We start from the raw sequence: 17,085 nt of genomic DNA on the forward strand, positions 1-17,085 counted from the left end.
CTGACCTTTGGCATGGAGGCCTAACCACCCTGCTGGTGCCCAGGGTGGCCAGCAAGGGGCTTCAGACAACCCTGGATGGAAAATAAAAATAGTGGCTAATATTTGTTACACGCTAACTATTGTCAGGCCCTGTGCCTTCCCCTCCTCCCCAAGTGCTCAGAGCTGTGGAGTGGATGGGTTCCACCCTAGCCCTGTTCCTCTGTCCCCTCTGGATCATCTTAGACCAGAAAGTGCCACAGCTGAGTGTCCCGCTTCTTCCGCATCCTGCCAGGACCACTCCATTTGTGGGCGATATAGCCAGCTCCACCTCCTCCGGGAAGCCCTTGTTCAGTTTCCAAAGCAAGCCGCAGGTGGGATGGATCCTGCTTAACACCCCGGCCCAGAACCCCTTGGATCTCCTTCTTCCTCCATGTCCAAGACACCCAGCTTAACAAACCTGTAGCCCCCAACTTGGCCCTAGCGGCACCTCGCCTTGACCTTGCCATTTTATACTCAATTGGGGCGTAGGGTTCTGAAGCCCAGGGTAGTTGGTGGGGAGGCAGCACGAGGGTGCAGGATGAGGTCGGGAAAAGAGACCTCGTCCGCCCACCGCCTAGCGCTTCCTCCTCCCTGCAGGCGAGCCGGGGAATCCCCGGCAGCACCGATATCCGCAGAGCCCAAGAAGTGGGCCTCTCTGCCCCGCCCCCCGGCTCGCCGAGGGCTACGCGGCGCGCCTGCGCGGAAGAAGGCAGCGCCCAAGGCGCATGCGCAGCGGTCACTCCCGCTGTATATTAAGGCGCCGGCGATCGCGGCCTGAGGCTGCTCCCGGACAAGGGCAACGAGCGTTTCGTTTGGACTTCTCGACTTGAGTGCCCGTCTCCTTCGCCGCCGCCTCTGCAGAGTCCTCAGCGCAGGTGAGGGCCCGCGCAGTAGGTGCGGCGCCGGCCGAGGAAGCCCCGGGGTGTCCTGCCAGCCGTGGCACCGCTGCCCTGGGTGCTGGGACCCCATCCCCCACTGTCCCAGTCACCCGCCGCCTTGAGGTCAGCGTTTATCCTCCAGATCTTTTGCCTAGACGGCCGCCTCAGTTTCCCCCTTTCGGCCCCTTCCGGCTATTCCCGGTTGAACCCGCCGCTTTAGAATTCCCTTCTCATACCCCTCCCGTCATTCTCGAGACCTCGACCGCGGGTCACCTCTGACCCCCACTGCCGGAGGACTGCCTTCTTTCTCCAGACTCAACTCTCTCGACTTTATAAGCCCCTGCGCGTCCCCAGTGAGGCCCAAGGCGCTGGCCCTCATACCCCTACCCTCATTTGTGCCCCTCCTTTCTCAGTTATGCCCAGTTCTTCCCGCTGTGGGGACACGACCACGGAGGAATCCTTGCTTCAGGGACTCGGGACCCTGCTGGACCCCTTCCTCGGGTTTAGGGGATGTGGGGACCAGGAGAAAGTCAGGATCCCTAAGAGTCTTCCCTGCCTGGATGGATGAGTGGCTTCTTCCCCACCATCCCTTCTCCACCTAGATGTAAGCCAAGATGTCTTATCTGCACTGTGCATCTCCCTAAGAAACCTCTGGCCTCCCAAACCTGTTCTTGACTTTTCCCTCATCCTTCCGCCCCCTTGATTATGTACTGTCAGTATTTACTTCATTTGGTGAAGTTGCTTTGCAGGTGCCTTTGTGTAGCGCTGGGGAATGAAGAAGTTGGTGGCCCGGGTAAAGTGTGGTTACCATTCCTTAGCTCACATCAGTGCTGTCCTTAGGCATTTTTGAGGGAGAAGTGTTAGTATTCCAGGGTACCCTTTATATAAACTGCAGTTGACACCTGAATCCAGTGAGCTTGCAGTGATATTTGCCTGATTATTAACAACTGTTGATGTCACTCTTCATCAGTCTTTCCACAGGAGCCAGCATACTTCTTGAACATGGAGAGTGTTGTTCGCCGCTGCCCATTCTTATCCCGAGTCCCCCAGGCCTTTCTGCAGAAAGCAGGCAAATCTCTGTTGTTCTATGCCCAAAACTGCCCCAAGATGATGGAAGTTGGGGCCAAGCCAGCCCCTCGGGCATTGTCCACTGCAGCAGTACACTACCAACAGATCAAAGAAACCCCTCCGGCCAGTGAGAGTAAGTGTCATTGACAATGAAGGAGCAGGTACGGGTGTTTGTGCTCATTGGTAGACTAGAAGCAGTCCCCACAGTGGTGGTGAGGGTCACACTCACTCACAGAGGGCTGCTATGTGCAGGCTGGGCTCTGAGCACAGATTATCTCATATGATTGTCACCCCAAGGGTAGGCACTTTTAGCTTTTCCATCTTTAAAGGTGAAACAGTGGCCAGTGTTGCACATTACAGGTTTTTGGATTGCATGTTAGTGTCTATAGGGGTTTTAGTGTTTCCTCAGTGCCTCGTTCACATAAATATTAAATTGGAATGTTCTAATTTCCCTCATTAAACATTTAGCCTTCTAATTTCCCTCATTAAACATTTGGCCTTCGGCTTTTTATTTATTTATTTTTTCTTTTTTGAGACAGAGTCTTGCTGTGTCGCCCAGGTTGGAGTGCAGTGATGCAGTCTCGGCTTACTGCAACCTCCACCTCCCAGGTTCAAGTGATTCTCCTGCCTCAGCTTTCCAAGTATCTGGAATTACAGGCATGCACCACCACGCCCAGATAATTTTTGTACTTTTAGTAGGGTTTCACCTTGTTGGCCGGGCTGGTCTCAAACTCCTGACCTCAAATGATCCACCTGCCTCAGCCTCCCAGAGTGCTGGGATTGCAGGCGTGAGCCACCGTGCCCGGCCCCTTTGGCTTTTTAAAGTAGTGATTTTTTTTTTCTTTAAAGTTTTTGTTCTGTTGTGGTAAAATGCCCAAGAAAAATTACCATTTTAAGCACTTAAAAATGTGCAGTTCAGTGGTACATTCATATTGTTGTGTCATCACCACCATCCATCTCCAGAACTTTTTTCATCTTCCCAAACTGAAATTCTATACCCATCAAACAGTAACTCTCCATTCCTCTCTCCCCAACCCCTGACAACCACCATTCTGCTTTCTGTCTCTATGAATTTGACTATTCTAGGTACCTCATATAAGTGAAATTGTACAGTATTTATTAGTGATTTTTAAAAACCAATTTATCTTGGCTGTGTGCAGTGGCTCACTCCTGTAATCCCAGCGCTTTGGGAGGCCGAGGTGGTTTGATCACCTGAGGCCAGGAGTTCGAGACCAGCCTGGCCACATGGTGAAACCCCACTGTTACAAAAAATACAAAAATTAGCTGGATGTGTTGGTGTACGCCTGTAATCCCAGCTATTTGGGAGGCTGAGGCATGAGAATTGCTTGAACCCAGGAGGTAGAGGTTGCAGTGAGCTGAGATCATGCCATGTATCTTTATTTGTATATACATTTGTTGTTGTTGTTTTTAACAAAGAGACTAGAGTTGAATTTAGTTTGCTCTGCTTCTGATAGGAGAGAACAAAGCTTTTCAGGTTCCACTTAATCCTAGAGAATATTTTACAGGTTTTTCTTAGGCGTGTTCTCTGGGTGTGGGCTTGTAAGAAAATAAGTTTGTTTTTCTTTAAGCAGAAAGGATTTAATCCTTTGTAGGGTTTATTTTCAAGAGTTAGTTATGTCTTTTTTACCAAAATGCTTGCAATGGCTATGTTTTAAATGATAGGATTTTTTTCTTTTTCTAGACTTTAATGAGTATGTATTACTTTTATAATAAATGAAATTAACTTCAAAATAATTTTTTTGGCCTTCCGTTATAGAAGATTTTAATGAAAACTGTATTGAGACACTTTACCCAAGTTATAGGAAAGGCTAGCCAGTGACTCACAGGAGTGTTCCAGAATGATGAAGAAAGACTTTTCTAGAAAGAAAGTGAATGAATTTGCTCAAGGGGAGAGGGAAGTCACTGTAACTAGAAGGATAATTACCAGCCAACTGTGTTTAGTCAGCAGACTTTGATGAATTTAGATGAGAAAGTAGATGAGGTATGTGAATGTGATATACCCCTATTTTTTCTTACTTTATTAGCAATCTAAAGACCTAAGTCTTAGTCTAATTTCTGTTGTTTAGATGAAAACCAATAGCTTTTATGTTAAGCAACAGCAAGCCTCTTTGTCAAGAATCTGTTTAGAAAATGTCAGCAGAGACAGGATGTGGTGGCTCATGCCTGTAATTCCAGCACTTTGGGAGGCTGAGGCGGGAGGACTGCTTGAGCCTAGGAGTTTGATAGAAGCTAGGGCCACATAACAAGACTCCGTCTCTACAAAAAATAAAAAATAAAAAGAATTAGCTGGGCGCAGTAGAACACCTGCAGTCCAAGCTACTTGGAGAGCTAAGGTGAGAGGATCACTTGAGCCTGGAAGTCAAAGCTGCAGTTAGCTATGATTGCACCATGCACTCTAGCCTGGTTGACAGAGTGAGATCCTGTTTCAAAAAAAAAGGAAAGGAAAATGTTAGCAGAGAAAAAAATGTGTGTGAATATTTCCCGTTACCTTACAGAGTGTGTCCTCTCATAAAATAAGCTGAGTGTAGTTGGGGTAGAAATTACTGGAAATGATCCAACTCAAGGATTCCGGGTTGTCTAAAACTAGAAAATGGTACTCTTTTGGATTTATGACGAGAAATACTGTGGGTTTAAGAGGCAACTGGAATGTGCCAGTTAACTCTTCATAGACGCATTGTTTCCTGTGAAGCAGATGAAAAACTAGAGAGATTAGCAGGACCTAATAAAAATAAGCTTGTGGCTGAGTGCAGTGGTTCACGCCTATAATCCCAGCACTTTGGGAGGCCAAGGCAGGTGGATAACCTGAGGTCAGGAGTTCAAGACCAGCCTGGACAACATGGTGAAACCCCATCTCTACTAAAAATACACGAATTAGCCAGGCATGGTGGCGCACACCTGTAACCCCAGCTACTTGGGAGGCTGAGGCATGAGAATCACTTGAACCCAGGAGGTGGAGGTTGTAGTGAGCCAAGATTGTGCCACTGTACTCCAACCTGGGGTACAGAGCAAGACTCCATCTTAAAAACAAAACAAAACAAAAAAAAACACTTGTGTCTGGATGGTGGGGTAGAGTAAGTATTAAGTTTATCTTTGAGGCAATAAAAGAAAGAAATAAGTGGTTTTCTTACATACTGTGCAACCAGATCTGATGCTTCACTTTTTCCATTTCCTCCCTCAGAAGACAAAACTGCTAAGGCCAAGGTCCAACAGACTCCTGATGGATCCCAGCAGAGCCCAGATGGCACACAGCTTCCGTCTGGACACCCCTTGCCTGCCACAAGCCAGGGCACTGCAAGCAAATGCCCTTTCCTGGCAGCACAGATGAATCAGAGAGGCAGCAGTGTCTTCTGCAAAGCCAGTCTTGAGCTTCAGGAGGATGTGCAGGAAATGAATGCCGTGAGGAAAGGTAAGAGATGAGTTGTGAACCATTAGTGGTAGTGAAGGGGTCCTTTTAGTTCTTTTGGGCCCTCAGATTTGTGTATGAGCTATTATTAGGGCAGTATTTATGGAAACACCTTCCTCTTTTAGGGCCAGAGAGGAAGGTCTTCAAGATAGACAGTCAAGGGACTGTATTGCGAAAGTGGGACTTTCTTTCTGGTGTGTGTGTAGGATGTGACCAGCTTTTATAGTTACTACTTAATTTCTGAAAATAACCTGCAGTCTTGAGTTGCCACCAGCTGCCTTTTGTCCCTTTGGTCTTTCCCATCATCTGCTAGGATAAAGATAGAAAACAATGGTTTTACTGCAGTAAGTGCTGGTCCTAGGGCTCCCAAGCTGTGTGTCTTACTGATGGTCATTGAATTGCAACCTTAACTCCACAATATATAGGTGTGGCTATATCTGCAGAGAACTCAAGGCTCCCCAAAAGCCTAACCAGCAGAAATTATGCATATGGCCAAAATTGTTTTCTATGAAGAAAATTGAGATTAGGACCAGGCCCAGTGGCTCACATCTATAATCCTGGCACTTTGGGAGGCCAAGGCAGGTGGATCACTTGAGGCCAGGAGTTTAAGACCAGCCAGGCCAACATGGGGAAACCCCATCCCTACCAAAAATACAAAGATTAGCTGGGCATGATGGCGCATGCCTATAGTCCCATCTTCTCAGGAGGTTGAGGAGGGAGGATCGCTTGAACCCAGGAGGCAGAGGTTGCAGTGAGTCAAGATCGTGCCACTGCTCTCCAGCCTGGGTGACAGAATGGGACTCTGTCTCAAAAAAAAAAAAAACAGAAAATTGAGATTAGGATTGGGGTGGGGATGTAGTGGGGTGAATAAGACATGCCAACCAGCAAGAAAGCTTTGGACTTTATTGTTCATTAAAGCTGGCCAGTAGCTCTGAAAACAACACCAAGAGTCTGCCATTACAGTAACTAAAATAGAAGAGATGCTTTGTACACTCAGTTATAACTAACTTTGGTTATGCTTGGCCTTTTTTGTGAACTAGGCCATAAGCCATTTTTGACAATATGTTTGGAAGATATTGTGAACTCAGAATAGAAAGTTGGTCCCATTTGTTTCTTGTTACTTTTGTTCCAGAGGTTGCTGAAACCTCAGCAGGCCCCAGTGTGGTTAGTGTGAAAACCGATGGAGGGGATCCCAGTGGACTGCTGAAGAACTTCCAGGACATCATGCAAAAGCAAAGACCAGAAAGAGTGTCTCATCTTCTTCAAGATAACTTGCCAAAATGTAAGTCTCATTGTTATTTGCCTGATGTAGAAGAGAATTTATAATTTAAATGTACATTAGATTAAATATAAAATTGCATGGTGAGGCTGGGCACAGTAGCTCATACCTGTAATCCCAGCACTTTGGGAGGCTGAGGCGGGAGAAGATCACTTGAGGCCAGGAGTTTGAGACCAGCCTTGGCAACATAGCAAGACACTATCTCTACAAAAACAATTTTTTTAATTAGCCAGGCATGATGGCTTGCATCTATAGTCCCAGCTACTCAGGAGGCTAAGGTAGGAAGATTGCTTAAGCCCAAGACTTCAAGGTTCAGTGAGCTATGATCACGCTATTGCACTCCAGCCTGAATGACAGACAGAGACTCTGTCTCTAGGAAAAACAAAAAAATGTATGGTGAGTTGAGGCTTGAAAGCCATATCCCTTGCTTGCGTGAGCAGGTGCTTTTGGTTGTGGTGACTACAGGTGCTGTTGGTAGCCTGCCTTCTGTCCTTTAATACTTACCGTCTACACATGGCACTGAGCCAAACACGACATACAGTCTTATTTACTTACAAGATGAGGACATCAAATAACCTGCCCAGGATCTCCCTCAGTTGCCAAGCTGAGACTTGTTGTATTTCACCAAAACGCAGCTGTGTTTCACAACCATCATTCTGTACTGTCTTTTGTTCAATTTTTAGCTGTTTCCACTTTTCAGTATGATCGTTTCTTTGAGAAAAAAATTGATGAGAAAAAGAATGACCACACCTATCGAGTTTTTAAAACTGTGAACCGGCGAGCACACATCTTCCCCATGGCAGATGACTATTCAGACTCCCTCATCACCAAAAAGCAAGTGTCAGTCTGGTGCAGTAATGACTACCTAGGAATGAGTCGCCACCCACGGGTGTGTGGGGCAGTTATGTAAGTAGCCCTTGGCTTTCAAATATTACTGTTGTTATTTGGCAAGCCAATGATGATGTATAGGGGTTGGATCTTTTATGAAGGGAACATTCAGTAGCTGAAAGTGTGCCATAGCAAAATACTATTCTTAGCTTCTGAAAAATATCTACACATTACTTTTAAAGGAACTCTAATATGCAGGTAGCTGCTGGAGCCCCTTAACTTGTGAGGGTTCAAGCTTATAGGCTCAATGACCACACATGTCAGTCCACTTTCTATCACTCTGCAAGTGAGTGTGCCTTTAACACCAGGCAGTCTTTCACAGAGACATCCTTGGTTGTGGCTGTGAGTGGAGAAATACGAATCTAGCAGCGCTAGAGAAAAAGCTACTCCAAAAGACATGTTAAAAAGGATGGTAGATCCCATCACTCGTCCTTCAGGAGGCTCACCATCCTAGGGATGCTGGAGAGAGTTGCTTGCCAGATTCTCCAAAGGCTTGCTAAAGAGGGTCCCGGTTTGAGGTTTAATGATAGTGATATATCCAAACATTACATGACTGGCTTGCAGAGGGTAACCACCATCCAGGATGTCCCTCTAGAGTTTGCTTTTTCTTAAGCTAACATGTTATTGGAAAGAATAATGTTTCTCAGAAAATAAACCTTAGTTTCTTAGAAAAGAAACTCAGCTAATACCAAGCACTTACTGACTGTTAAATGAACACTTGTTCTTGATGATTCCTGGAGGTATCATCACCCTAGCATTGACACCTTCTCCCACCTAGTCTGAAGATGAAATCAGTTGAAATTTCTGACCCCAGGTTTCACAGTGAGAGAGTTGCTACATCAACATGTTTCAGTCTCCTGGATCCTAGAAAGGGGAAAAAATTCACATGGTGTTTAGAACCATGAGCTTTATTTTCTGGTTTTGTTTGTTTGTATTTTTAAACAGGGACACTTTGAAACAACATGGTGCTGGGGCAGGTGGTACTAGAAATATTTCTGGAACTAGTAAATTCCATGTGGACTTAGAGCGGGAGCTGGCAGACCTCCATGGGAAAGATGCCGCACTCTTGTTTTCCTCGTGCTTTGTGGCCAATGACTCAACCCTCTTCACCCTGGCTAAGATGATGCCAGGTAAGGAAGCCTGGCATGGGTGCCTTCGAGTTTTTTGGGTTTCTTAGTAATAACAAGAATATTGGCAACAAAGAAGCCTTACCAGAACCTCTCAATTGAAAATCATAATCCTATCTGGGCATTTGTTCTGGGGTCAAGCATGAAATGCTGACTGTACATTATGGGTTCCAGGAGAACGTGATACCAGTGAAAATTCAAACTTGAAATGTCTCATCCTTGAGCTAATTGCCTCAAATATGTTTTGTATTCTAAGATGATCCTTTGGAGAAGTCTCTTAATCATTTAGTTAGCTCTTGATTGAGTTTGGAGTGAGGCAGTCAGATTTAAGAGCAGATTAATCGCCTGCCACAAGGTTATTCTACACCTTTGGGCCTTCTCACAAGGGAAGCACTAACTAGTTATTTTGCCAGGAAGAAACTGGCACACAGTGTCTTTTTCCTTCTGGGCATTTTCAAAGCATCATTTCCAAGGAAAAGTCTGTTGTCTCTCTCTAGGAAATAATTTGTCTTCGATGCACATGGCAATAAATAGCATTTTTGTTGTCTTAGGCTGTGAGATTTACTCTGATTCTGGGAACCATGCCTCCATGATCCAAGGGATTCGAAACAGCCGAGTGCCAAAGTACATCTTCCGCCACAATGACGTCAGCCATCTCAGAGAACTGCTGCAAAGATCTGACCCCTCAGTCCCCAAGATTGTGGCATTTGAAACTGTCCATTCAATGGATGGTAAGTGTGGATAGAGGTTCCTCTGAAACCTAAGATGAAAAACTAGGCCTGAACTCTTTAAAAGTATGGTGTTTTGTTGTGTTTTTTAATTTTTTTTTTTTGTGACCGAGTCTCGCTCTGTTGCCCAGGCAGGAGTGCAGTGGTGCGATCTCGACTCACTGCAAGCTCCGCCTCCCGGGTTCACGTCATTCTCCTGCCTCAGCCTCCCGAGTAGCTGGGACTACAGACGCCTGCCACCACGCCTGGCTAATTTTTTTTTTTTTTTTTTTTTTTTGAGACGGAGTCTCGCTCTGTCACCCAGGCTGGAGTGCAGTGGCGTGATCTCGGCTCACTGCAAGCTCCACTTCCTGGGTTCACGCCATTCTCCTGCCTCAGCCTCCTGAGTAGCTGGGACTACAGGCGCCTGCCACCACGCCCAGCTAATTTTTTGTATTTTTAGTAGAGACAGGGTTTCACCATGTTAGCTAGGATGGTCTCGATCTACTGACCTTGTGATCCGCCTGCCTCAGCCTCCCAAAGAGCTGGAATTACAGGTGTGAGCCACCGCACCTGGCCTAACTTTTTGTATTTTTAGTAGACGGGGTTTCACTGTGTTAGTCAGGATGGTCTCAATCTCCTGACCTTGTGATCCGCCCACCTTGGCGTCCCAAAGTGCTGGGATTACAGGCGTGAGCCACCGCGCCCGGCCTGTTGTGTTTTTTAATTTTCTTTTCCTTTCTGCCAGGATTTTTTTTTTTCTTCTTCCAACTTTTAGGTTCAGTGGGTACATGTGCGGGTTTATTATATGGGTAAATTATGTGTCACAGGGTGTTGGTGTACCAATTATTTCATCACCTAGGTAATAAGCATAGTACCCAATGGTAGTTTTTGATCTCACCCTCCTCCTACCCTCCACTCTCAAGTCGGTCCCTGGTGTCTGTTGTTCCCTTCTTTGTGTCCATGTGTTCTCAATGTTTAGCTTCCACTTATAAGTGAGAGCGATATTTGGTTTTTCCGTTCCTGTATTAATTCACTTAGGATGGCCTCTAGCTCCATCCGTATTGCTGTAAAGGACATGGTCTCATTCTTTTTTTATTGCTGTGTAGTATTGCATTCTGCCAAGATTTGTAATTGGTGGACTTTTTTCTAATAGATTTGGGTGAAAGTGGATTTTCTATTCTGGCTTTTACTAGGCTCTGGGACCCCAGGTAACCTAGAAATTAGAGGAAGTTCATTTTCTTTCCAATATTGAAAATGATACCTTAGAATAGAAGTTTACGTTGTTCTGACTCTAACCAAAACAGAAATTTCTGAAGTGGCAAAAGCTCTTCAGAGCAGTCTCTGGTCTTTCCTCAGGGGCAGTGTGCCCACTGGAAGAGCTGTGTGATGTGGCCCATGAGTTTGGAGCAATCACCTTCGTGGATGAGGTCCACGCAGTGGGGCTTTATGGGGCTCGAGGCGGAGGGATTGGGGATCGGGATGGAGTCATGCCAAAAATGGACATCATTTCTGGAACACTTGGTATGTATACATTGTATTACATACACTAAAATTCCATTATCCTAACAAGGCCAAGGACTAACTAGTCTAACTGGGATCAGGTGAGGAGACAGCCTGGCAGCATATGAAGCCTGGGCCACTCTTTCTTTTGGCCCAGCTTAGTGGAATCCCTTGGGTCATGGAGGCATGGCTCTTAGAATCAAAGTAAATCCCACAGCCTAACACACAGATAGACCATTTATTGCCATCTGAGCTCATTTCAGACATAGTTGTGGGTCTAGCCCCATGCCATGGCAAGAGCCTGTACTCTCTGTGCCTCAGGCTGTTCTTAATTAAAAAGAAAAAGGAATTCTAGTACTTTTCTCCTGGAGCACTTGTTAGGTTCAGGTGTTGTGAAGTGCTGAACTCCGTGCCTGCCACGTGGGAACATTCTAATTCATCCTGGTTTTCCTCTGCTCTTCCTCATACAGAGGCTATGTCTCGTGGTAGATGGGAGCTAGACTTTGGAGCCCTGCCACCTCACTAGTTGTGTGACCTTGAGTTGGTAGTTAACCTTTCTATACCTCAGTTTCATCATCAATATAATGGAGAAAACAATAGGACCTGAATCAAAATTTATGTGGAGAAGGTAAATAAGTTGTATGCAAACAGTTATTATAGACATTCCCTCTGAGAACCTATGAGAACCCTAAAGAGATGAAAATTACATAAATTTGAAGAATTTTTTTTAAGCCTTCAGAAGTGGGTAAGGCAGTTGGAAACCCATCTAGCAGTTAGCTAAAATGCCAGTTTATAGCCTATGCTTGGTAAAGGAAGGGCAGGCTTTTTAAAAAGCGTCCTTCAGCACTGTCAAGGGGTATGAGAACCTAGTGCAGACCCAGAAAGCCTGGGAGTTCTAAGGGTGGAACCACTACCGGGAGAAAAACACCTGATCATGTGTCTTAATTCAAGAAGCTCTTTTCTTTTTTTTTTTTTTTTCGAGACGGAGTGTCACTCTGTTGCCCAGGCTGGAGTGCAGTGGCGCGATCTCAGCTCACTGCAAGCTCCACCTCCCGGGTCCATGCCATTCTCCTGCCTCAGCCTCCCAAGTAGCTGGGACTACAGGCACCCACCACCATGCCTGGCTAATTTTTTGTATTTTTAGTAGAGACGGGGTTTCACCGTGTTAGCCAGAATGTTCTCAATCTCCTGACCACGTGATCTGCCCACCTCAGCCTCCCAAAGTGCTGGGATTACAGGCGTGAGCCACCACACCCGGCCAGAAGCTCTTTTCTTTTAAGGATGTCTCCTGATGTGGGCTCTTTGAAGGTATGGTCATTGTGAGATGGAAAAGGCTGGAGAGAGAAACTTTATACCATAGGAGATTGAACCAACCCAGCTTTGCATGTGGTTTTAGCAAAAACATTAATTATAGAATGTAATGTTAAGATCTATGAAGACTCTTCTGGAGTTCTTTTTGTTTTTTGAGACAGGCTCGCACTCTGTGCCCAGGTGTGATCACAGCTCATCTGCAGCCTCCACCTCCTGGGCTCAAGTGATCCTCCCACCTCAACCTCCTGAATAACTGAGACTACAGGTGTGCGCTAGCATGCCTGGCTAATTTTTGTATTTTTAGTAGAAACGGGGTTTCACCATGTTGGCCAGGCTGGTCTCTAACTCCTGAGCTCAAGTGATTTGCCTACCTCGGCCTCCCAAAGTGCTGGGACTATAGGTGTGAGCCACTGCACCTGGCCTCTTCTGGAGTTTTTAATCCTGAAACTTGAGATGTAGATCACACAAAAGGACTCAATGAGAATTGAAAACCAAGTCTGGCCCTAAATCAATCCTAATGCATTAATTGTCAAGAGTTTTGTTCTTAAGTAGGAAATAACACCAGTCACACCAAAACAGTTAATGCCTTAGCTGGGTAAAATTCCAGCCTCTGGGATAATGTTCCCTGTGGGAGGATGGTACAAGCACTGCAGAGCCAGTCTTGTTCCAAAGAGCACATGCAGTGCAGCCATGGGGAGTGGAGCTGTGCTGGCTGTCAGAGCAGCAAGCCTGGGTGAGAAAGGGAAAGGAGAATAAGATGGTGGGAAGGGAGGCAGCAGCAGGGTATTTGGGCACACTGGGACCAGTCACTGAGGTGTCAGATCTGATTGGAAGACCCGCATTTTGATCCTGGTTAGACACCAGCTTGGCCATATGACTTTGGGCAAGACCCTTTTGTAACTTTCCTTAGCTTTTTTACCCTTTTAAAAGTGAGTAGCCAGGCACGATAACTCACACCTGAATCCCAGCACTTTGGGAGGCTGAGACAGGAGGACCACTTGAACCCAGGAGTTTGAGACCAGCCCTGGGCAACGAAGCATGGCCTCCTCTCTACACAAAATAAAAATTTAAAAAATCAGCCAGGCATGGTGGTGTACACCTGTCCTAGCTACTTGGGAGGCTGAGGCGGAAGGAATACTTGAGCCCAGGAGGTTGAGGCTGCAGAGAGCTATGATCATGCCACTGCACTCCAGCCTGGGTGACAGAGCAAGACCCTGTCTCTAAAAAAAAAAGGAAGATTAGATATCCTTTTATAGTCATGCATTGCTTAACGATGGGGGATGTGTTCTGAGAATTGCATCACTAGGCGATTTCATCATTGTGCAAACACCATAGAGTGTACTTACATAAACCTAGATTATATAGCCTACCGCACACCTAGGCTTTGTGGTATGGCGTGTTGCTCCTAGGCTGCAAACCTGTACAACATGTTACTGTATTGGATACTGTTGGCAACACCATGGTATTTGTGTATCTAAACATACCTAAACATAGAAAAGGTACAGTAAAAATACAGTATTATAATCTTATGGGACCACCATCATATATGTGGTCGTCATTGACTGAGACATCATTAATGTGGTGCATGACTACTCCAATCAGTCCAGGAACAAATTAAAAAGATAAGGAGAAAAGTCAGTGCTTTGAGGCTCCACAACACCTTGCTGTGTCCATTTAGAGCAATTTACAGCTGTTGCTGTAATTAATGAAGCTATCTCCTCCCAGGCAAAGCCTTTGGCTGTGTTGGAGGGTACATCGCCAGCACGAGTTCTCTGATTGACACCGTACGGTCCTATGCTGCTGGCTTCATCTTCACCACCTCTCTGCCACCCATGCTGCTGGCTGGAGCCCTGGAGTCTGTGCGGATCCTGAAGAGCGCTGAGGGACGGGTGCTTCGCCGCCAGCACCAGCGCAACGTCAAACTGATGAGACAGATGCTAATGGATGCCGGCCTCCCTGTTGTCCACTGCCCCAGCCACATCATCCCTGTGCGGGTAATGGCCTGTCTCTGATTGGACTTGCCGTGGGGTGTGCCTCTACACATGATGTACGGATGTTCTGCTTCATACCTTCCTGAAGTTGGGCTTGAGCGGGGTGACTGCCAGGGCAGGGGTTGTAGCCAGCCACCCTCTGTCATGTTTCCGCCATTGGCTGACTTCACCAAGAGAAGAAAGCCTTTGAACCCAGCAGGCTGGGGCAGAAGTTCCCTCTCCGGAGCACTGACCTTAACAGGGTAAACACAGAGCTTATATCTAGAAAGCTCCAGAAGCCTGAGCTTGGCCAGCTTTGAAGTATGGCTTTCTACTTAGTAAATTTCAAAATAGGTTTTGCCCTTCCCACTACAAATGGTAGCACTGTTGATGTCACAGTTGAATTAGTGTAATGAATACAGCTAGTATAACTGAATCTAGATTATACATCCTGGGTATGAGAGTCTGCTGGTACGAACAGAACCAGTGTTTTCTGATTAAAAATGTATTTCTTTTTAATAAGGTTTTGGTTCCCTGGTGTTCACGAAACAACACCGGCTCCTTTTAAATGACAGGTGTTTGGGCAGCGCTTTCCCTCTGCCCCAAGCTTGCATGTGTTGCTACAGTCTGGTCTTGAGCCTGAGCGTTGTGGGGACTGCGTTCGTTAGGATCTCTGCTAAGAGGTAGTCCTTCCTGTTGTGACCTTACCTTCTGCTCTCATTGAACTTAGGTTGCAGATGCTGCTAAAAACACAGAAGTCTGTGATGAACTAATGAGCAGACATAACATCTACGTGCAAGCAATCAATTACCCTACGGTGCCCCGGGGAGAAGAGCTCCTACGGATTGCCCCCACCCCTCACCACACACCCCAGATGATGAACTACTTCCTTGGTGAGTACCTGGGGAGCTGCTGGTGCCTCACTGAGGAGTTGCATAAAGCTGTCTTTGCAGTGTTTATAATTGAAGCCCTTCAGAGGCATTCAGATTTGTTTCTTCTTCTTTTTTTAGTTTTTTTTTTGAGACAAGAGTTTTGCTCTTGTTGCCCAGGCTGGAGTACAATGGCACAATCTCGGCTCACCGCAACCCCTGCCTCCCAGGTTCAAGCGATTCTCCTGCCTCAGCTTCCTGAGTAGCTGGGATTACAGCCATGCGCCACCACGCCTGGCTGATTTTGTATTTTTAGTAGAGATGGGGTTTCTCCATGTTGGTCAGGCTGGTCTCGAACTCCCGACCTCAGGTGATCCACCCACCTCAGCCTTCCAAAGTGCTGGGATTACAGGTGTGAGCCATGGTGCCCGGCCTGTTTCTTCTTTTTCCAAGTAACTAAGCATGCCCTCAAATGGTTCAAAACCCTAAAAGTTATTTATTGTCTGATTCACATCAAGAGGGTGGAGAGTCATTTTGGGAGCTCTGAGGGAGCCTGGGAATCCGCTCAGTGTTTCCAGTGCCCCCTTGTCTACGTGGCTGAAGGATGCACGGTAATGACTTGCAGGGAGAAGAGGCCTCTGAAGGCTTGAGTCCCCGCTGGCCCTCCGGAGTCCACCTCACATTTGTCTTCACCACTGCCCTCTACTCCATGATGTTGTATAATCCTTGAATAACCCCACACCTAATCGCCTCTGATAAGAGGAATTGCTCAATATTTTCAACTGCCCCGTGGTTCTATACCTAAAGGCAGAGACGGAAGGGGGCTATTAGCCACAGATCACCTCTGCCTCGAAGGTACATTGCCCTCCCAAGCCCGCCCAGCGTGGCTCAGCTTCCTCACAGGCTCTCTGTTCTGTTGGAAATGCTGGGTTTAAACTGTCACGTGGCAGTGTTGGAGCAGCTTCTTCCCTACAGGCCTGTGAAATCAAGCCCAACTCTGGGTTTTATTTTTCTCTTTATTTATTTTTATAAAAGCCTTAAAATTTTTATAAAAGCCTTATCTCCGTAGAGATATAACTCACATACCATAAAATTCACCCTTTTAAAGTATCCAAGTCTATGATTTTTAAGTACACTCCCAGTGTTATGCAACCATCACTTCTATCTGATTCTAGAACATTTTCATCACCTCAGAAGCCCCTACCCATTAGGAGTCACTCCTCTTTTCCCCATCCCCAGCCCCTGTCAACCACGGCTCTTTCTGTCTCTATGGATTTGCCTTTTCTGGACCTTGTGTCTAAGTGGAATCATACGGCCTGTGCTCCTTTGTGTCTGCCTTCTTCCAGCATCATGTCTGCAAGGCTCATCCATGCTGTAGCATTCATCAGCACTTCATTTCTTTCCGTTACCAAATAACCTTCCATTGTACAGATTTACCACATTTTGTTTATCCGTCTATTGGTGGACATTTGGTTGTTTCTCTTGTTAACTATTATGAATAATGCTGCTATGAACATTTGTGTACAAGTTTTTGTGTGGACATATGTTTTCATTTCTCTTGTGTATATTACTCCCTTTAATATTTAAAAACTGTTTCTCCTCAGAGAATCTCCTAGTCACGTGGAAGCAAGTGGGGCTGGAACTGAAGCCTCATTCCTCAGCTGAGTGCAACTTCTGCAGGAGGCCACTGCATTTTGAAGTGATGAGTGAAAGAGAGAAGTCCTATTTCTCAGGCTTGAGCAAGTTGGTATCTGCTCAGGCCTGAGCATGACCTCAATTATTTCACTTAACCCCAGGCCATTATCATATCCAGATAGTCTTCAGAGTTGTCTTTATATGTGAATTAAGTTATATTAAATTTTAATCTATAGTAAAAACATAGTCCTGGAAATAAATTCTTGCTTAAATGGTGGTTCTTTCTGCTATTGGCTACTGGATAAAATTCTTCATTGGCTAGACACAGTGGCTAACACCTGTAATCACAACACTTGGGAGGCCAAAGCAAGAGGATCACTTGAGGCCAGGAGTTTGAAGCTGCAGTGA

At 46.0% G+C, this 17,085-nt stretch overlaps 1 protein-coding gene across 2 annotated transcripts; it reads left to right on the forward strand.

Moving 5' to 3' along the window:
- The first annotated feature begins 719 nt into the window (after window positions 1-719).
- ALAS1 (5'-aminolevulinate synthase 1) lies at window positions 720-16,937 on the forward strand. Of its 2 annotated transcripts, none has more exons than XM_003818767.6 (11): window positions 720-893; window positions 1,867-2,097; window positions 5,164-5,391; window positions 6,521-6,670; window positions 7,351-7,573; window positions 8,501-8,685; window positions 9,234-9,413; window positions 10,749-10,913; window positions 13,929-14,197; window positions 14,904-15,066; window positions 16,647-16,937. In XM_003818767.6, the coding sequence occupies exons 2-11, from the start codon at window positions 1,899-1,901 to the stop codon at window positions 16,805-16,807; spliced, it is 1,923 nt and encodes a 640-aa protein (XP_003818815.1). In that variant the 5' UTR covers window positions 720-893; window positions 1,867-1,898; the 3' UTR covers window positions 16,808-16,937. The 2 variants fall into 2 exon arrangements, with proteins under 2 accessions (XP_003818815.1, XP_008970392.1); XM_008972144.6 differs by having other exon boundaries at window positions 1,878-2,097.
- The last annotated feature ends 148 nt before the right edge of the window (window positions 16,938-17,085 follow it).

The sequence above is a fragment of the Pan paniscus genome, chromosome 2 (genome assembly GCF_029289425.2).
Source record: "Pan paniscus chromosome 2, NHGRI_mPanPan1-v2.0_pri, whole genome shotgun sequence".
Taxonomy (NCBI): Eukaryota; Metazoa; Chordata; class Mammalia; order Primates; family Hominidae; genus Pan; species Pan paniscus.